This window comes from Drosophila kikkawai, chromosome 3L (assembly GCF_030179895.1).
Source record: "Drosophila kikkawai strain 14028-0561.14 chromosome 3L, DkikHiC1v2, whole genome shotgun sequence".
Lineage (NCBI taxonomy): Eukaryota > Metazoa > Arthropoda > Insecta > Diptera > Drosophilidae > Drosophila > Drosophila kikkawai.
In genome coordinates, this window is record NC_091730.1 from 6,869,294 (window position 1) to 6,890,060 (window position 20,767).

A 20,767-nucleotide genomic window follows, 5' to 3' on the forward strand; every position below is an offset into this window, starting at 1 on the left:
AAATATTAAATGACTCAGTGTGCACAGGCTTTAAGGCTAGGGGATTTTTGGCTTACCATTCGCAACTATTTTTGTTTTAGATTTATTTCCAGATTATTTTCATCTAAAAACTCGCACATTTATGATCAAACAACCGAATAAATACATTTGGGCGACCCTCAGATGCAATCTCTAGTTCAAATCAATAATAAAAGAGGCAAACAAAAATGATGAAACGGAAATAAAATGTTCAGCTTTACTGTTGATTCTCTATAAAGAAAATATAAACCGGATATTCGAAGTTTTGAGTTTCTAAAGTTCATTTTATTATTTTTTTTGTTGGATATATATCGAGTTTACTACAATTTTTTAAGTTTTTTGTGACTGCAATCCATTAAACTGTCTTGAAACAAGAAAGAAAGCTAACTTTGGCCAGCCAAAGTTTGTATACCCTTGCAGGTAACAATTAAAATATATCATAACTAAGCCAAAAATGCATTAATTTCGATTCGAAAAGCAGTTTTGTGTTAGTTTTTATTAATTTAAAAAAACTGCATACCAAATTTAAAATTTTAGGAATTCAAAATTTTTGGCCATTTTGGCTAATTTTAATGATGTAACCCCTTATCAAATTTCGCAAAAATGGCCAAAAAATCGATTTCTTCCGGACATGTCTAGAAAAATTCGCATGTTAATGCTGATCAAGAATATATATGGTTTATGGGGTCGGAAATGATTCCATGACTTAGAAAAATATTATTTTGCATTATAAAATCTGATTTTTTATATTAAAAAACTTCTTGATTTTTTCTAAAATTAAAAATATCATAACTCGGCCAAAAGAGCATTAATTTTAAATCGGAAAACTGTTCTGTGCTAGATTTTCTACAGTTAATAAATCTGCATACTTCATTTAAAAATTTTGAAAATTCGATTTTTTATCAAAATCAAAAATTTTAATGATGTAACCCCTTATAAAATTTTGAAAATTGGCCAAAAAATCGATTTCGTCCGGACATGTCTAGAAAGATTCCCCTGTTGATGCTGATCAAGAACATATATACTTTATAGGGTCGGAAAGGTCTCCTTCACTGCGTTGCAAACTTCTGACTGAAATTATAATACCCTGCAAGGGTATAAAAAGCTTGGGTTAAGTGCCTGATAAATATTATTTAAATATCTGAGTGATTTTTTGTGAATTTATGAATAAACAATTCAATAAATACATTTCTTGTCCCTTTTATTCAAATTGATCTGTCGAATTAATATCAAAATATGCCACACAAATATGCAAAAAATGGTAAAATTAATCAATGTTGTTGAACTATGTGTACGTATTTTTTCCCTCTTGGGAAAATATATTTTTATCGCGAATTCGGTAAAGTGTAAAACATTTACTTTTATCTTTTTCAACATCATGGTCTAAAGGGACTAAAGCCTAAGCCAAATATTTATGTTTTACTATCTATTTTTCAGCACATTGTGTTGATTTTACTGCTTCTCTCTTTTCGTTTTTTTTCATTTGATTAGCAAACAAAAATTGAAATTTGACATTTTAAATCAAAGCTATTTCGAAATGAACTTTGTTTTATCTAAACAAAAATAATAAATAAAATAAAATTCTGTAGAAAAGATACATAATTATTCAATATGTTAAAGTTCAGCTTGCTTTTTTTTTACCAATCTGTTGCCTGAGTGAACTTTACCACCCACCATTTATTTATTTTTCCGCCATATGCTGACAGTTCTTTGCTGCAGGCAAGCATTTATTTTTCACTATCTCTCTGCTCCCACTATCGTCGCTTTGCTGCTCCGCTGAGTCCTGGTGTGAGTTTAAGTGTAATTACCGTAGGCTGAACATAGCTAAAAGTATCTCCCAGATACGCGAAAGTATCTTTGGCTGTCAAGTGGCACGCTCCACTGGCTGCGCAAAGAAGCGACTTATCGCTGAATCAGATTTTCCATCAATAAATAAGCAATAATCAGCCGGGTGCTGCTCCTCCCCCGCCTTCCTGTATATCCTTGAATGTGAAAAACACACCTCGCCGTAATGCAAGTCAATGGATGCGATTGTTTGCCGGCAAGTGCAAAGTGTTGAATGGACTGCCTCTGAATGGCAGACAGACAGGCAGCCAGGGAAGGCAGTCAGGAACTGGAACTGAATCCGAAACAGAAACCCACAGGAGTGCATTGCCGTGGAGTGGCATTCAATTGCCGGGCGGCAGACAAGTGAATCAGCCACCAAGCGGACAAACAAACAAACAAACAAGCGAATTCAGTGTAACGACCACAAGCCCGGCTTGATAGCATCGCTTGACAAGTCAATGAGACGAGCTCTGAGCGGAAGTCAAGCGGGAGCTGAGAGCCACCCCAGCCAAAGCAAAGCAAACCGCACCGAACCCTCCAGCAGCCAACAACTGACGCGTTGACAATGCCACTCCGATCACATTTGTTCAGTGCCACCGAGGCCATCACACGTGTTTTCATTCACTCACAGCTGCGGTTTGCGAGTTGAGTTAAAAGCGAATACCAGGCGGTTTCTTTTGTGTCACGAAATCAGCTTAAATTTTCTTTTATCTCTAATTTAACTTTATAGTGATGAGCTGTGAAATTATTTGGAAGTATGATTTAATAGTTATTAGTTCTCTTAAATAAACTGTGTGGACCACAACAGCATTTATATAAAATCTAATTTCCTTTTCATTTAATTTCACATTTCATTTGTCACTTTGGTCATTTGCTTTCCATTTTTAATTGATGTGAAAATTGTGTTCATTTCCTTTCAATTTGTATTTTAAGTGAAAATTGTGGTTTACCTAAGAGAAAGCAAAAGAACAAAACAACATTTACGGCTGCAATAACTCAAATGAAAGTAAATGGTCTTTAATTGAGTTAGAAGAATTTTCTAAAATTTTATTTGAAATGGCACTTTGTAAATGTGTGTGGTTTAATTCTGTGAACCAAAAAAATATGGCTTACCGCAATTAAAAAAAAATATTTATATAAATATTTGAACTAGGTGGAGCCCTTTTAAATCTAAAATAAATTACTTTATAGTTCATGTTCATAAACACTCCCCATAAACCAAACCAAAATTATTAGGGAAACATATATCCGTACAAAATACTCCAAGGGAAAACCCTCTTAAGACCCGTTTAGCTCGGGTAAAACGTTTTGTAATCTAATTAATGGCCCTGCAGCAGATAATGGGCGAGTGTATTCATAATCCCTGGCAATTTCGCATTCATTAAAAGCCAATAAAAGTGAAAATTATAACGCCCACCTCCGCCGTATCCGCTGGAGCCCTCTTCTAGGCAGGTGAATGGGCGCCCCACTTCATTAATAGCCCGCGTGGGTGGCTTGGCGAGTAATGAAAGCTAATGAAATAACAATTAATTGAAAAAAGAATGAGTGTACATACACTATGGTGTAAGAGAAGATGGCCGACCGGCCGGTTTCAGGGCCATGGGCAAATACAATTTGTTTTAATTAATTGAAGCCGCAACCGCAGCTGGCCGACGGAGCCTGATTTAGATGAATTGCCGGCAGTTCAGCCGGGGCTTTAGCACCGGCTTTGGTTTTTGGTTTCAGCTCTGCCGGCGGCGGCTCAGTGTCTGACTTGTCAGCCTGAATCCTGTAGCCGTCGGATAGGACCTCTGGCCTTGGCCGGCAATCAGGCGTGAAATGATTGGCAGGCCAGGAGTCGGCAGGCAGCCCCATCAGATATTCACATATGTCGCTGGGTCCCACTATTAGCGTGGCTATCGATTGAATTCTCCGCAATCCGGACTGCCAGAGTGCCAAAGTGGCAAAGTGCCACCGCCCAGGGGCTGAAGCGAAGCTGATCTGAGCGTGTCGTCAACCACACGATTTGTGGGAGAAGATTGTACTATAAGCATTATTCCTGGCAGCTACTTTCGAACTCCGGACTTTGAGCATTTAAATATGCCACCCAATGGCTATAGGGTATTTTGAGGGAATATTCAACTTGCAGCTCGAAATTCCTTGTGAAGAAAAACCTATCTTAATAAGTATAGAAAAGTTTGAGAAATTCTCAGAAGAGAAATGAGGAGTTTTCCAGGGTTTTTGCTTCTATTACTTTGTCAAAAAGAATTAAATTAAGATAAAGTCTCTGACAACGTTGCGTATACTTGATGTAACTAAGTGCAGGCATAGAAATCGATTTCTTATTAAGTGTTAGGGTATCAATTAGTCAGAAGGAGTTCACTGTCCTGGCAAGTTCGCCTGCGGCAACGGAAAGTTGAACAAAAAACTTTGGCAAGCTAAGTTGCGCTTATGCTTATGTTTGGGCGAGTATGTAAATGCTGCCGGGGGGCATTCGTATCGGTGTCTGAGGTTTCGCCGGCTTTGTGTGAATGTGTGGGTGTGGTGTATGTGTGTGTGTGAGCCGGTGTGTGAACCACAACATGTGTCGTCGGGCGTGAACAAAAGTGCTAAGAAAATTACATTTTGGCCACACGGAAAGGGAGAAGTTGTGGGCCCAAGGCAGAGTCTCGGCCTAATGCCTTAATACACTTAAACTCGCTGTAAATCCGAGTGCTTCCGACTAATTTGCAGGTGGCGAGAAACCACTTGGCCCGGGCCCCGAGAATCACAAGTTACTTGATCCCACGGAACCATGCAAGTAAGTCACTGGGTTTAAATGGAAATTTTTTGAAACAAACGAGCTGCCTGCCACACACATTCATGAACAAGTGCACGAGAAGAAAATGTTATTTTGTATTCTAGCATTTTCAAGGAATGAAACTTAATGGAATCTTAAGGCACTCTTTAAAGCATACAACTTCTGAAAAAAAAAGTGTGCTTTAAAAATTCTTAAACTTCTTTTAAGATGTTTAATATTTCCTTAAAAATTTCGGATTGGATTTATCTTTCTAAGAAATAATAATAATGTACAACTAACATGTTTTAAATTAAATTTTTAATTGCCTTAATAGAACCTCTATCTTATTTTCTTTATATTTTCATATCTTATAAATAGCAATAAATAAAATAGCAATCACTTGTCACTTCTCTCTCAACCATAGGCTGTTAAAGTTAATTTAAAAGTCCAAAATCAAATCCCATTCTGTTTAAAAATTACCTCAAATATCCAAGGATCAGTAGATCCTATTCTTTTTCAGTCTTCCTCCGGAATGTAAACGGCCCCTTCCGCTTTTTGTTCTCCTGGGTGCTGCTCTTCATGTCCTTATGCAAAATTCACATCCACAACAATCGCCCTAAACTTTTTTTTTGCCCTGCATATACATTACGCTTTTGTTCCAGTTTCAAGCCACGAAAAAAAATAAACGAAAAACGAAAAGCATGAAAAACGCGCCAATATATCGCAGCGCGGAAATAATGCAATTTGTGTGTGAACTTTTTAACGCACTCGTAGTTTTTTATACCCGCTCGGGACGCGAGTTTCCCAAACATAAATATTTACGTACGAAGTCGAGTCCTTTTCTGTGTGTGTGTGTGTGTGTGTTTGTGTGTATAATGCGGGTAAGCTCGGCAAAATCCTGCTCCTCTCACGAACGGCAAACAACTGAGGACCCGAAGCGAATGCTTGTCAGTTAAAAGGCGCGCGTTCTCTCATCTGTTAGCCAACAGGCTCTGTTAACCGGCAGGACACTGTTGCCGTTACTTCATGTGAAGGAGAAGGTCCTTCTGACAGCTTTCCCTAATATTAAATTATTGAAATCAAATTTAGTGACACCATCCGCATGTATGCCCCAAGAAAACCTTATTCAATTTCCTTGTACAAAAAATATGCATGTAATTATATTTTAATTAAAGCCTGGCATACTTTTCGGCTGCGGCTGGGAAGTGGCACATGCAGCCGCAATCCAAAATGTCACATCTAAAGTGAAGAATATAATTCATGCTTATCGGGCGCCCCCCTCCTCTCTGCCCCCAGCAAATGCAGACCAATTAATTGGAACTTTAAACAAATGGCCGCGAATAAGCAAGCACTTACTGAAAAGCACTGAGGGAAATGGGTAAGCCATGGTAAATGTTGCTTAAAATATTATTTAAAATTCTTTTTTTAGAATTAAAAGTCCGAAAGTTGACAAAAAAATCTAAAATATTAATCTTCCTTTGCCTAACCAGACCTTATTGAATATATAATGAATATCCCGTAAGCTTCTCGAATATGCAAATATTCAACTTCATCCTTTGATGACTTTTCTCGCGGTGCAGCCATTGTATTTCATCGCATGTCAAATGCATATTTTACTATTAAGCGCCATCGTTGTTGTCCTTGTCGTCCTCGCTGATGGTTGTTGTTGCCCCCGGTATCCTAGTGCGCTACTTGGGGCGCAGTTGTTAACGAAAACGGATTCCGGAAGCCGGACGCCCGATACGGATATAAGTGCACCGTGTACGGCCAAGTGCAGGCAATGGAAATGTGAAAGGAGAAGGGAGAATAGAGAAAGGAGAGTGAAGAGTGAAGAGCAGAATATGGAGGACATCGAAATGATGGCGGAGTGTCCGGCAAAGCCACGATTCGTTGTGGCATCTCCACGGACACGTGCACATGTTGATGGCGACACAGGACACACTCACACTAAAGACGACACACAATTTTGTCGCCTCTCCAGAATTTGACGTTTTTTTACGATAGTTAACCCCGGGACCCGCGCTTTGTCCTGTCTCCTGGCCTCCTCTAGATCCTTTCTCCTTCCTCCTTGACTATTGATTTTTACTTGGAAATAAATTGGTTTCGTTTGTCTGTTTAGCTATGTCTGTGTTGTCATTGCTATTGCTTTTTGGTATTGGTATGTCAGCGTCACTTTTTTGGTAGAATTCGGCACTTCTTACTTGCCCGCACTTTTGGCCAGAAGTTTCCTTCAGCAATTATTGTTGGAATTATTTTTCATTTTGCCGGGGAACGAACACAAGCATCCCACAGACGCTTTTCATCCCCGTCATCGCAAATGGCCGGAACTATTGTTATTAATACAGAGCCAGTGAATGTTTTTCCTGCCATTTCTCTTCCTTTTATTTTTGCTGCAAGAAAAATTGCACACCAAATGAAAAGTGAAAAGCCAAGCATTAAAGTTGGTCGAAGAATGTTTAAAGAAATTTCATTTGCCGAGAGGCCCAAGGAATTGCAACAAGGGCTGGCTACAGTCAGAGATCGGCTTGGTTCAATGAAGAATTTCCGGAATTTAAGCCTAAATGAATTAAAAAGCTAATAGAGTTTTTCAGATATTTTTAAAAGCAACTGACCCTCTTTAAACTCTAGTATTCTGTTAAAAGCATTAAAGTTGTATATTTTTTTCACAAAATTTGTCCCCAAAGAATGTTAAATTCCTATAAATATGGCTATAACAAAAGAGGTAGCTCCCATTCCTACCATTATTTAGCTTGTTTTAGTTCTAACTTAATTGAAATGCCCGCCTCTTCCGGCTTACAATTTCCATGGAACTCTGGACTCTGGTCCTTGTCATTTTCGAGGACTCACTCGCATATTTTGGCAGCTACGTGACACATGCCGTGACCATGCTCCGGGAGCTGCAAACAAAGTAATTTTTTTATATTCCGCCGCCGTTGTTTGGCTGCTTAAATATGGACATGGCCACCCCTCACAATCCGGGGCCACTCCGAATCCCGACAAATAGGAAAGGTATCCCCGCAAACGTATTTACATTGAAACGGCCACAAAAGGGTAGTTGTGTTTGTCTGTCCCCGACCGGGGGAAAAGCGGGTCAGAAGTGGGCCCAAATGCGCTACAGTTGGTTGGTTGGTTGAGTTATGGCCAAATAAAAGACGTACAGAGAAGCTAATTTTGTGCATAGTTTATACGGATCATAAAAGTAAATTGCACGGCCACTGAGCTTAGGGTTATTGGCCCATTAGCCCGATGCGGCTATATAAGGGCTTTATCTCAGTAAAGTACACTGGGTTATCTGCACCCGCATTACCCGCCAGCAGTTTGATTTCGAATTGTTTGAAAAACACAGTCACAGTTTCCAGTTGAAGATCAGATAAATTAGCAATTCATTGAATAATAAGTGTAACCTTTAAATTCTTTAAGACAAGCGGAAATGCTGCCATCACCGCCACGTTTCAATTATTTAAACCTAACAAACTGTTTATGCATGTTCGGCATTTTACGATTCTGCTCAAATCTCGCATTTATTTAAAAATTTATTGCCCCGCCAGCTACATTTTGCGTGCCTCTCAGATCATCATCAAAACCAAGCGGACTCTCCACACCGCTTTACGACTTGGCACATGGAGGACAATGGCAGGATGCTGATACACCAAAGAGCCACAAACAATTCTGGGGACCCAAAAAAAATATAAGAGACACATTTCCACAAACGCATTTATAATTAGATTTTCAGGAAAATGATAAATAAAAGTTTTTGATTACACAGCAGCTTTGTGTCGCTGTTGTCAGCAACAGCAGCAGCAGCAGCAACAGCAGCAGCTGTACCTGGAGCACCTGGGTTTCGAGTGATGACCGCAGCTCCCCAGCCAAAATGGGTTGACATTAGCATAAGGATAAGCGCTGTTAAAGACCGAAATCGGAGCTAAAATGTGTGTGAAAACAAAGCTTTACGCCACTGGGATTTCATCCTTCAGCCGCCTGAATTTTATAGCACTTCGCACATCGCATACTAACTCTCCTGCGTGCGTCCCAATCTTTTTAATTAACTACTCATATCCGCCACCGAGCGTGCCTAATTGATATGAGAGGAGGAGGCCAGGGCAACGGGTCTCATGGTTTCCTGGCTTCCCAGTCTCAGTCCCAGACCCCTGTGTTCCCTCTGTGTCTCCTCACGCCTCAATGGAGCTATGTGCGTGTTAGCCAATTCCTGGTGTCTGTGTGAATCCTGCTCCTGCTGTCCCTGCTGTTCCCTCTTCTCCTGCTCCTCCGCGTGTAAGTGTCTTAATGAATTTCCATTTCCAGCAGACACTCATTGAATTCCCGCCCATAAAATCGCAGCCAAAAGCAGAAATTAACTTGCCTCATGTCAAATGTTAATGAGCAGCGAAAGCACAGTGTTTTCGGCACTTAATTTGTCTTTTTTTTATGTGTATATTACTAATTAATTTATACATAGATCTAATTATATTTCTAAGCTAAAAAAGGGGGGATTGTAAATTATTATAGGTATTATTTGTATGCTTAACTCTTTTTTATTCAGAGTTTAAGGGAAATGATCATTGGTAATTTAGTCACAGAACTCATAGAAATTGTTCCCCTAGTTCTAAGAAAAATTGTCTTAAAAAAATCGTCAATAAATATAAACCATAAAATTAAGAAATTGCATTTTAAATATAAGAAAAATTTTGCCTTTATAGATCAGAAAAACTAGAAACTGGGAATATAGTGAATACATATTAATTAGTTTAAACAACATAAATATCTTTTTCTATTGCATTTGTCAAAGTCTCCGCTGCTCCCATTTACAAACAACAAACTAAATTTACACTAATATGTTACCAATTTCCATGCCTTTTTGAAACAAAGCCTAACCCTGACCTTTAAAAACCATTTCATAGAAAGTTTCGTCATCAAGTTTTTGTCTGAAGACTAAAGTAAACTTTAAAATATCTATTTGACCTGAGATCTATAGGAAACTACAAGTTTGCCCAATTTCGGGACCACTGTTCGCCGGCCCAGACGTCATGAATGTGGAGGCACACTCGTCGCAGTGTTCCCATTAAATATTCAATATCAAATGCGCGGCATTGTCTCCGCTCCAGCCAGGCTTAAACCCAACTGACTGCCACTATATAGACCCACTAATTAATTGCCCCACCAATTGGATAGCCCGCAAATCGGTTCAATTAACACCAGCCGACTGACTGGATGGCTTTACTCGAATGGAAGAATGGATGAGCACATCATGTACAATATGAGCTATGTTACTTAGGACTAGATCGGAGCTCCTGCTCTGCGGGATCTTAGATCTGCTGGGCGCGCACGGCACGGTCAGCCAGTTCCTCGGGGGTGGGGTGCTCCTGGATGTACTGAATGGAGCGCAGGATGGCCTCTGGGATTGGGGGAGGAGTGGGCAGGAGGTCGGACTGAGGGTGGAAGCCATTCTCATCGGCGGTGTAGATCACCTGGACGGGAACGCCCTCGGGGGAAATGTAGGAGTAGGAGCCGCGGGCATAGTGACCGGACTGACCCTCCTCCTGGAACTGAATGCCACTGGACTGCTGCACATCGAAGGCATAAGTGCCATCGGTGTCCTGGTTGGTCAGGAACTTGGTGATCGTATCATCGTTCAAGGGGGCGGCCAGGGCACATCCCAAAACGGTGGCGACGAGGAGCTGTCCAAGAAAGTCAATTGAGCTGCTATCCAGCTATAAAGCCAAACTCTATTATCCACTTACGAGCTTGTACATGTTGGCTGCTGTTGTCGGGCTGTTGACTCTGAGGTTAATGCTGTCACTCTGGCCCCCGGATTGACTATTTATAGTGGTCGCTGGCCAAAGACAAAGCCACTGCAGACTCCGATATGCAAACAAGTCGAGCATGCGGAGAGCGACCCATATTTCGCCCAATCGAACTGCTTTGGGCCGCACGTTTCGAGTCATTAATGCAAGACATGGCCATGTCGCATTGGTATTAAGTTGAATAATAGATACTCTTTCTAATTATGTGCAGACAATAGAAACTATCAATCATTTCGGGCAGAAAATTAGCTAAAATACGGTGCTATGTATATATAAGAAAATGTTTAATATTATAATGAAATTATTGAAAATGTAATATTGACACAAACTTTATTAATAATAAACTTTTTCATTGAATATTGCAGATTTCATTTATATATTTTCCAGTTAATTTTGTTTATTTATTATTTTATATATATTTTGTATAACAGATTCTTGATTCTTTTTATCTAAATAATATGACTTTCTTTTTAGCCAAATAAATATAAATTTATTACATTTTAGTTAGTGTATTGTATGCATTTTCATTGATTTATTTCCGAAATTCGATATTCCGCTAAAAACAAAAACTTTGCAAGCCCACTGCCTAAATTAGTATACCCATTAAAGTCAGCAACTTGGGTGGAGCTGATGACACAATCTCAATGCATCAAAATCAAAATCAAATCGAGCCGGCAAACAACAACAATGGTAAACTCTATCGAGATTATCAACAACAACCCTCGACGGCTTTAGACAGGAGTAACAACAACGGCGGCAACTTGTTAATTTAATCAACTCAACAATAATATTTGAAGTTACCACATTTCTCGGGGCCCAAAAAGCGAGCCAGCATGGGGCGAAGGGCCGCTGCCAATTTGCATAACATAGCGTGCATTTATTAATTTCTGATACTGATGTCTGATGTCTGCTGTCTGATTGAACTTCCCCAGCAAGTATCGATGGAGTTAAACCAGATCCGTACACTTTAAGGAAATCTCCAAGGGGAAGATGCCGCAGTGATGATGCATGTGGGCGATGCGATGCGGAGCGTTGCGATGGAATCTGCACAGTGAAAAAATACTACTCAACTATTTACAGTCTCCATTTGGCAACTGAATTATATTATTCAATTTTTTTTTTCATTTTAGTATAGAGCAGACACCATGGAGACAGAGAAGCGATTATTATTGAATTAAATCATTTGATTATTAATTGTTTATTAATCATAACATTTATGTGATATCGTAGTGTGAGGGTCTAAAAATAAAATGGGTATTTACCAAGCTTTGCTGAATTAATAAATACTGAAAAGTTAAATTTAACTTTATGTCTCATAGCTTTTGAATGAAGATAGAGAAGAGCTTTTAACTTAAAAAACTAACCATAAGTGTATTACATCTGCAGAAACCTTGAATTGGGGAATACCCAAACGTGTTTCTCAAAGTTCAAGTTCATCATTCATATTTATCAATCTCTGTTTTTTGGGGGAATACCGCTTTGATTTTTTTTATTTTAAAATATATTTTTACACCTCAGAATGTTGCCATAAAAAGCCAATAGATAAGCGAGCTTTCTCGTTATTTTCTCACTGTGCTGATGGCCCCAGGCATGGCCATATGCTCTCGTGGAGGCAACGGCATTCATAGTATAAACAACCATATTAAATTGTATTTTTCTTTTATTACATTATTATTATCTCTGGCAATAAATGTCAACGTCAGTCGAGCCGACACAGGACACGGAATACGGGACACGGCGGAGACGATGGGTCAGAGGACGCGGCCCGGGAGCATGTTGATGTAAATGTATGAGAGGGCCTAGACTATATATATACAGTGCGTGGTGCGAGTGGGTGTGCCTCGAGATGTAGTTGCTCCTCCGATGTTCTTTCTGCTGTTTGCTGGATACTGGATACTGGCTGTTGGATGTTGGATGTTGGATGCTGGGTGCTGGGTGCTTTGCCTATGCAAACAGACAGGACATGACACACACAGGGACAAGATGGATGCGGATGCTGACACTATGGGTGCTGGGGATGTATTGGGGCACATGGCCCTGACTTGCTCCTAGCTTAGACCTTCCTGTCGTAGGGCAGACCCTGACCCACGGACCCGGCGGCAGGCGCCAAAAGGGCACCAGCTGGCTGCAGATACTGATTGCCCTGCTCCTGGCCGTGCTTGTGGTGGTGGTCGTGGTGTTCGTACTCGCCAGTCTCCTCCGGGTGGTTCCGGTTCCATTCCAGCGACTTTAGGATGGCCTCCGGAATAGGGTGCGGCGTCGGCAGGTGTTCGCCCTGCGGCTGGAATCCGTTCTCGTCGGCCGTGTAGGTCAGCTGGATGAGCTGTCCCTCCGGCGTGTAGTACTGGGAAGAGCCGCTGGCATAATAGCCGCCGACTCCCTGCTCCTGCTGGGCAATCCCGTTGGACGTCTCGAACTGGTAGTTGTAGCTGCCATCATCCTGCTTCAGCTCGTTGACAAAGCTCCGGATCTCGGCATGGGCATCCGGGGAGTCCGAGGGACGAGCTTGGACGCCGAGCAGCACGGAGACGGTCACGGCCACAAGTACAACGACGTTCTAAAGGAAAGGAGATGATTGACTGATGTATCCGATATCCAAGAAGGAGGCGAAGGAGCCGACTTTGACTTACGATCTTCGACATTTTTGCCTGGCTTGGGTTGAGATTTTTTTGTGTATGGTTGTTTGGTTGGTTTAACCCTAAGAGCTAAGCTGTGTTTGATGCCTCAGTGCCCTCGACCCGGCACTTTTATACCCCAGAAAATCCGAATTGATCTCCAACGAAAGTGAGGAAAGTGGTGTGTGCAGCCATTAGACCCGATGATGGTGATGATAATGATGATTGGAGCGACTCATCACATCACCGCATCGCCTCACATTTCGTAGCCGAGAGCCAGCAACGGTTGCAACGCCAATTATCTCGTCGCCAGCTGGCTTCCCATTAAGAGTTTTGAGTGAAAACGAAATCCGTAGCCACACTTGCCTGCTGACCCTTCAACTCCCTCGCCCCCGTGGGTCAAGAAACTCTGCGCTGCCGGCGCTTAAGTAATTAAGTGTTTGTGTTAATTCATTAATTATCTGCGGCCAAGTTACATCCGAGCATATACCTATATACTTTTACGAAATCTGTAATGGACTCGCAGCGCAGCTCGCAGTTCCCATCCCATTTATCATGCCGCCGAGCATGGCATAATGCCGTCGGATCGAGATAAGTGGTCGCAATAAACAGATATGGCTCGTGCTGGGTGGGATGGGTCTACAAATTTATTGGTAGATTGGTGGGTTCGCTGGGCGTGAAATGGGCAACGGAACACCTCCAACCCCCAGCTAATGGTTGCTAATTTCAGAGGGGAAGATGCTAATCGATCAGAATATGAAAGCAGCTTGGATATATCTTTTCATCGGCTTCAACTGTGGGTAAACTGGTTCCGCTCGTAAATTTTCTTATGAGGTCAGGTAGATTACTACCTGTAAAAGCACAAATTGATATATATATGGATTAATTTGTAAACTTAAATGAAGGGACTCTTCAATATAACATTATGAATTTCAAAATAAGCATACATTTTTCCCTTAAAGTCTCCTGAAAAAGAATAAATAATTTCCAGAGCCTCACAACTCGGGAATTTTCCTCCTGCACATGTTTAAATTTAATCTCCCTTCCCATGAGCCTGGAAAAGGCAATATTACACCCAGTATAATGCTGTGAAAGTGCATTAAATTTGCATCTGATGCACAGACTTCTCTTTTGCGGACATACATAAATAAGGCAATATATTTTTGCTCGTTATTTTTACTGTGACACTTACACGCTTGTCCATAAAAAGTTCTTTCAGCTTCGTTCTTTTAAATAAATAAAATGAAGCTGCCTGCTGGGAGGGCTTCGCATAATTTAATTCAATCGAACCACAATGAAAATCTTAAAGATACAAACGCCCAGATAAGACATAAAGATGGCCAGACCTTTTAACTGCCTTAATTTGTCCATCGCCTGCGAATCAAATCAATTAGTAGTGCCATGTTATGGCATATTTAAGCCGAGATGGCGAAGGGAAACGGACTTGAAACATGCAAATTGAATCAAGTTTTTGATTAAAAATCCATCACCAGAAATGCAAATATTCATGTAGCCATCCGCCCAAAAATAAAATGACGGAAAGCCAATTAATCGAGTTATTCAATAAATCTGTGTGCTGGCTCAAATTGAAGCTACAAGTGCGAATTGGTGGCCGAATTTGGCCCGCCGTCAATTGCCAAAGCGAATCGAACCGAAAGTTGCAACTACCAACAATTAGCAGACCCATTTCGTCTCTATGGATCCAAGGTCGTCGCTTGCGGCCAGATTTTCGAAAGTCGTTGACTTTGTTTGGCGGCAAGCCATCCGTCCATATAAAAAAAACCCCCCAAGGGCCGACCTTCCACGCCCAACGCCAACGCTTTCTGCTCGATATTCGATTGGGATTAAGATATACTGTCTCTACTGTATCTGCAACAGAACTGCCCAGGCCCAGTATGTCGCATCTTAAGCGTGGATTGACTAACAATCAAATGAAACTGAAACTTAAGCTCAAACTGAATGAGACTGTGTAAACGGCTTGCGTTAACGTGGCCAGAAAGTCTGCAGGCGTCGCCTCCGATGACAGTGTTTTAATTAATTAAATTCGCTAAATGGATCAGCTGAGTGAATGTAGAGCAACGGTTTGGTCATAAAAATTCAAATGCCAATCGCTGACCAGACCAAAAAGCAGAGAGAGAAAACAAAACAGTCCAAATAGCTTTAAAAATGTATCGATAATCCATTTTAAATAATTTAAATATAATAAAAATAATAAGACAAATATATATATAGCAAATAATTTGTGAAAAGTGTTATCAAAAGGGTCTAAAAAATAATCTAAAATTCATCAACTATTAATTTAAAAACCAAAATATTATTAAAATAATTTAAAAAGCTCTAAGTCACCTTAATTTTTTCTCCGTGCAGATGCTGCAGCGGTCGTAAAATATATATATGCCCAAAGACATGCCCAAACTAGGGCTAAAACGCTGCCATCAGTGCGACCTTCGGCGGGACTGGCTGCGAGCAGACCGGACTGGACCTGGACGAGTTGCCGCCACCGAATGTGGGTCAATTAATGTGGAGCAGGTGAAGAAGAAACCGGAGAAGGAGTAGGAGTCGCCGCTTTGCAGCATGTCCCCTTTTTTATACTCCGCTGATGCCTTGGCTGCTTCTTGTCTCGGCTTAATGCGCGCGAAGATGGATTGCTGCCCTAATGGATGGATGGAGGGCAGGAGCAGCATTCGAAGGAGAAGGAACAGAGGAAGGAGTCGGGTTAAGTACAGCGGAAGCGGCTTAAGAAAACGCCATCGAATCGTAACAACTTTTGCTTTCATTTAAAGCCGCCCAAGCGGTAGGCACCGGACAATTGTGCCGGCCAGCCCAAAAAAAGAAAAAAAGAGCAAGCCAAATTGCCGAACAGCCGGTTTGAAGCATAAAAGCCGAAAGTAACACCAAAAAGGCCAGCAAAAACAGAGGGCAGCAAAAAGCAGATAATGCCCCCAATGCTTCTGAGAGCATCCCCGCCATGCGACATCGACATCTCGGCCACATTGCCATCGTCGCACATTCACTTTTGCCCCCCCAGATCCATGCCCGGTTCCCAAGTTCACATCCACATTCAAGTCCATGTCCAAGACCAAGTCCCGGTCTGGTTGCCAACCAATCCATGTATTTATAAAAGGCCAACACAAATCTTATAAGGGAAACAGCATGCGCTGCGAGTCGAGGCGCTCTTGTTGCCGCTGTCGACGATTTTGTTGCCACTTTAGTGATGGGCAGATATGGCGTAAAATAAAAAAGGGAATACAAATTAAAGGGAGTTGGTTAAGGGATACATGATTAAGATGAAGGTTTATGTTAGGTTTTTTTAGAGGAAAGGGGGCGAGGGTTTAACTTTAAGATTTTTTACAAAAACTTTAAATTGAGTTTAAACTTCATTTATAACAAAATTTCGTACATTTTGTCTGCATTTTTAAGTTTCTAAAAGAGAAATCCCCTTTTTATTTAAGATCTGAAGAAATGATGTGGATAATAAACATATTCTAAAATCCTAAAAAAGGTTTTACAAATTCTGTTAAATTTCTATAAGTGTAAGTTCTAAATTTCATCAAAAATGAAATAGCAAAATGCCTTAAAATTTTCTTATTTTTCAAACCAACTAAATTTACTTTAAATTGCCCCAAACTTATTGCGGAAAATTCAATCAACTATCAGCTCTGCGAATAGTATAAACTTTTAGCTGTAATTGACTCCCTCGAGCTGCGTGATTCCCGTGAGTCACGGCCCGGCTCATCACAAGTTTTCTTATCAAAACTTAATACAAACTTGCCCACTCCCCGCCGGCTCGCCTCGCCCCCCTGCCGGTAAACTGTCGTACTTTCGGACAGTCTGCCAAGCTGGGAGCCGCGCGCGGCAAGGTCGTTTGTCTGCTTCGCGCTCTGCTCTGAGGTTGCCAGGCAGGTTACTCCTCTCCCTTTGGCTGCTCCCCTGCTCGTCCTTGTTAAGGTCTTCGTCCTGGACTTTTTCACTTTTGGGCGCGCTCGGTGATTTTGTAATAAATGAATCCGTTGACCTAGCATGTGAGGTTCTTAATCGATTTTACCAATTCTGCGAACAATTTATTATAAAGTTTCGCATATGATTTGGCAGAAGGTCCTCACCGGGACAGGAGTAGGCGCAACATTTACAAATGATCTTAGGTTAAAGTTCACACTTTAAAGTATATTCTCAGGGAAGTCCCGTCTTCAATAAGTCTAGTATTAATTGCGCTAAAAACCCCTCCAGTAAGGCAACTATTTAATGCCATTGTATTTTTGCGTAGGTGCTAATCAAAAATTAACCCCCACCGCTCGGTTTTGGAATTGATTAACCGGAAAGTCGACCGACCACAGCTTGAACAAAAAGGAGCATAAAGTTTATGGCCAAAAAACTATCGCACACTCACAGACACACTGCGCGGCGCAGTCACCGAAATATAATGTATCGGCGGAAGAGACTCTCCGTCTTGGCCGGATTGGGTTTTTAGTGCCCTCGCGTATGTGTGAGAGGGGCAGTTCATGTTCATGTGCTGCGAATTATAAGCTATAGGTTGTTGTTGCTGCTGCCGCAGGTCGCCGACTGCGAGTGCCCGGCCCAAAATGATTGGCGTGCCAAAATGCTATAAATGCGCCGCCCGGCCAATTCAGTCACATTCATTCTCGTTGCGAGTTCACAGTGACAACAAGCCCAAATCCAAGCCCAAATCCAAACCCCAATCCAGCCCAAAAATGAACAAATTCGTAAGTGAAGAAGTTCGCCAAGCGAGAAGCCTCTCTAATCCCCTCTCCGTATCCTTCAGTTCGTCCTTGCCGTTGCCGCCTTGGCCATCGCTTGCGTCCGCGCTGATTCCTTCGATGCCGCCGCCGAGACCAGGGAGTACAAGAGCGACTTGAAGGAGGACGGAAGCTATGCCTACCAGTACCAGACCTCCAATGGCATTGCCGGCCAAGAGTCTGGAGCGGGCGGACAATATGCCAGCGGCTCCAATGCCTACTACGCTCCCGATGGCCAGCTCATTCAGCTGATCTACACCGCGGATGCCAATGGATTCCATCCATCGGGCGCCCATCTGCCCACTCCTCCTCCAATCCCGGCGGCCATCCTCAAGTCGCTGGAGTACATCCGCACCCATCCGCACCAGGAGTCGCGACAGGGTCAGGGACGATTCTAAGGGGAGGGCTGGTTTCACCACCACATGTTGCGCGTTATTCGTCTTAGGCTTAAGTCATCCGAAAAAATAAACATCGTTTGAGACTACAAACATTCCCAAAAACACACTGCAGTCGTTGTTAAATTCAGATAAGCATCCATTTACATCTGGGGCATTGCCGAATATTTGCTGATTTGTCGGTTTGATGGAGTTTCGGTTTTCTCTTAAATATATATTTTTAATTTTTATTGACTTGCAGCTTGCAAGGCAGTGATAGAATCATTTTTGACCCTTCAAATCTTATATATTATTGATCAGCGAGTCAACCTTGTCATGCCCACTAGGAAAATTAACAAATTTTTTCAGTTACATCATTAATTTAAGTTTTTAAATGCTAAAGTTTAAAGGCTGATTTGTTAACCTAATTAGAGCTAAGACAGAAAAGCAATCCAAATTAAAATGAGTGCATTTTTGTAAGTTATTTATTATCCATTTCCATTTCGATCCCATTGTCCCATTGCTTTTTCTTTATTTTCTACTTTCAATTCAAACCTTTCAAAGTTGGCAGAATAATTTACTTAAATTTATTTTCTTTTTCTATTTTTCTTTATTAATTTATTTAAGTTCATTTATTGCATTTAACTGATGCCTCTAATTTTGGATTTGAGCTTTAGGAAATCTGCTGGGATAAACAATACGTCACATTAAATAGTTTAAAATAAATACTTTTTTAACTAAAACACGAACATACTATTTTTGAACTCTGAGTTGAATACAAACATATTTTAAAATTTGAATGCTTGGCGCCAATTGGAAAGTTTTCCGGAAACCAGGGTGCCATTCAAGTCATCGACAAGCTTTTTACGAGCTTTGACAGTCACCACGAAAGGCAGGAAATAAAGCAACAGAGTTGCTACTAAAATATCAATATTGTTTATATCGTCTATCGTCTTGGCGGAATTTTTAAAAGTTTCTTTTTAAAATAAAATAAAAGTTTAAGCTTTAAAAATAATGAAGGAAAAAAAATTTGCAAGTTTTATTTAATTTTTTAAAGGCAACATTTGGATAATATAAATTTGATTCATTCATTCTTATTTTAACAAAGTAAAGTATATATTTAAATATATTATAATAGAAAATATCTTAGTAATAAATTATAGAGAATTTAAATTTTAAGATATAGAAAAATGCCTAAAAAAATATCATATTATGGTTCATAGTAGTTCATTCTTGTATTAAACATAAACAAGAAAGAAAGCTAACTTTGGCCAGCCAAATTAAAATATATCATAACTAAGCCAAAAATGCATTAATTTCGATTCGGAAAGCAGTTTTGTGTTAGTTTTTATTAATTTAAAAAAACTGCATACCAAATTTAAAATTTTAAGAAATCAAAATTTTTTGCCATTTTCGCTGATTTTAATGATGTAACCCCTTATCAAATTTTGCAAAAATGGCAAAAAAATCGATTTCTTCCGGACATGTCTAGAAAGATTCCCCTGTTGATGCTGATCAAGAATATATATGGTTTATGGGGTCGAAAATGATTCCTTGACTTATAAAAATATTATTTTGTATTATAAAATCGGATTTTTTATATTAAAAAACTTATTGATTTTTTCTAAAATTAAAAATATCATAACTTGGCCCAATGAGCATTAATTTTAAATCGGAAAACTGTTCTGTGCAAGATTTTCTACCCTGCAAGGGTATAAAAATATCGTAGTAAAAATGGTGAGTATAAGACCCAGCTCTCAGAAGAGAGATATTGTAGATTGTGGATCGTTGTGGGCTGTGGATTGTGGACTTTGTGGATTTCCGCTGCGATCGCGCTTCGTGTGCTTACCCGATCTGCCTTCGGCTTTGTTTTTTCCGCCCGATGGCAGCACTGGTCGTTTGAAACTCGAAATTCAGCAACTGAATTTCAGTTACAAATTGGCAGCGGCAGCGATCCGACGTATCCGACAGATACAGATACAGCTATTGATTCGGGAAACGTGCAACGATCGCGTTGAGAGTTGAGAGCTGAGAACTCCGCTGGCGAATTGCACATGCAAAGTGCCGCGGTCAGTCCTGCATTGCAATCGATTTTCGGTTTTGCGGTTTTTCTCGCCACAAGTTGGCTCGTTAGCTTGTGGCTTTTATTTTATTTTGGTTTCGTTTGGTTTGGCTTGTGAGCCTGCGCAACGGCGCAGCGGGTTCTGTGCGCGTTGCATTTTCAATAAACGCGTTTGCTTTTGGCACGCTGCGTGGGCGCCATTCCGTGTGTCTGTCTGTGTCGCGTGTGTGCATTAGCTAATGTGTTTGTATTGCTAATTAAAACAGCAGCAGCAGCGGCCACTACTGCAGCAGCCACTGCGGCAGCCACAAGAACAACACGAGCAACGAACGCGCAACAAAGTGTCTTCGATAAGTACGATTAACGAAAAGCATTCCGGATCGACAGCGCAGGTGTTTTCCCCCGCCGCACTTCCCATGGTGAGTTTTCCACGACAACAGTTTCCCGGGCTGTGTGTTATCAACCTGTTGTCCAGTGGCCTATTAAGCGCTCTTTTGTTTGCCCATTAGCGGTGGTCAGCTGTGATAATATTTATTACCAATTCCAATGCAGCTCGGG

At 40.9% G+C, this 20,767-nt stretch overlaps 4 protein-coding genes across 4 annotated transcripts in view; 2 read left to right on the forward strand and 2 right to left on the reverse strand.

The window, feature by feature from the left end:
• Positions 1 to 9,822: 9,822 nt before the first annotated feature.
• Cpr65Ea (Cuticular protein 65Ea) lies at positions 9,823 to 10,389 on the reverse strand. Its single transcript, XM_017165687.2, has 2 exons — positions 10,342 to 10,389; positions 9,823 to 10,278 (listed from the first exon to the last, which is right to left on the reverse strand). The coding sequence occupies exons 1-2, from the start codon at positions 10,351 to 10,353 to the stop codon at positions 9,907 to 9,909; spliced, it is 384 nt and encodes a 127-aa protein (XP_017021176.1). The 5' UTR covers positions 10,354 to 10,389; the 3' UTR covers positions 9,823 to 9,906.
• A 1,703-nt stretch (positions 10,390 to 12,092) lies between these two features.
• On the reverse strand, positions 12,093 to 13,558 carry Cpr65Eb (Cuticular protein 65Eb). Its single transcript, XM_017165667.3, has 2 exons — positions 13,035 to 13,558; positions 12,093 to 12,961 (listed from the first exon to the last, which is right to left on the reverse strand). Exons 1-2 carry the CDS (start codon positions 13,044 to 13,046, stop codon positions 12,458 to 12,460), a joined length of 516 nt encoding a protein of 171 aa, XP_017021156.1. The 5' UTR covers positions 13,047 to 13,558; the 3' UTR covers positions 12,093 to 12,457.
• A 4,115-nt stretch (positions 13,559 to 17,673) lies between these two features.
• Cpr65Ec (Cuticular protein 65Ec) lies at positions 17,674 to 18,220 on the forward strand. Its single transcript, XM_017165683.2, has 2 exons — positions 17,674 to 17,740; positions 17,800 to 18,220. The coding sequence occupies exons 1-2, from the start codon at positions 17,729 to 17,731 to the stop codon at positions 18,169 to 18,171; spliced, it is 384 nt and encodes a 127-aa protein (XP_017021172.1). The 5' UTR covers positions 17,674 to 17,728; the 3' UTR covers positions 18,172 to 18,220.
• Positions 18,221 to 20,097: 1,877 nt separating this feature from the next.
• The window catches only part of form3 (formin 3), a 30,986-nt gene continuing 30,316 nt past the window's right edge, over positions 20,098 to 20,767 (forward strand). The window contains exon 1 of the mRNA XM_017165782.3: positions 20,098 to 20,628. The gene's annotated coding sequence lies outside the window, so the exon portion shown is untranslated. The remainder of the gene's footprint in view (positions 20,629 to 20,767) is intronic.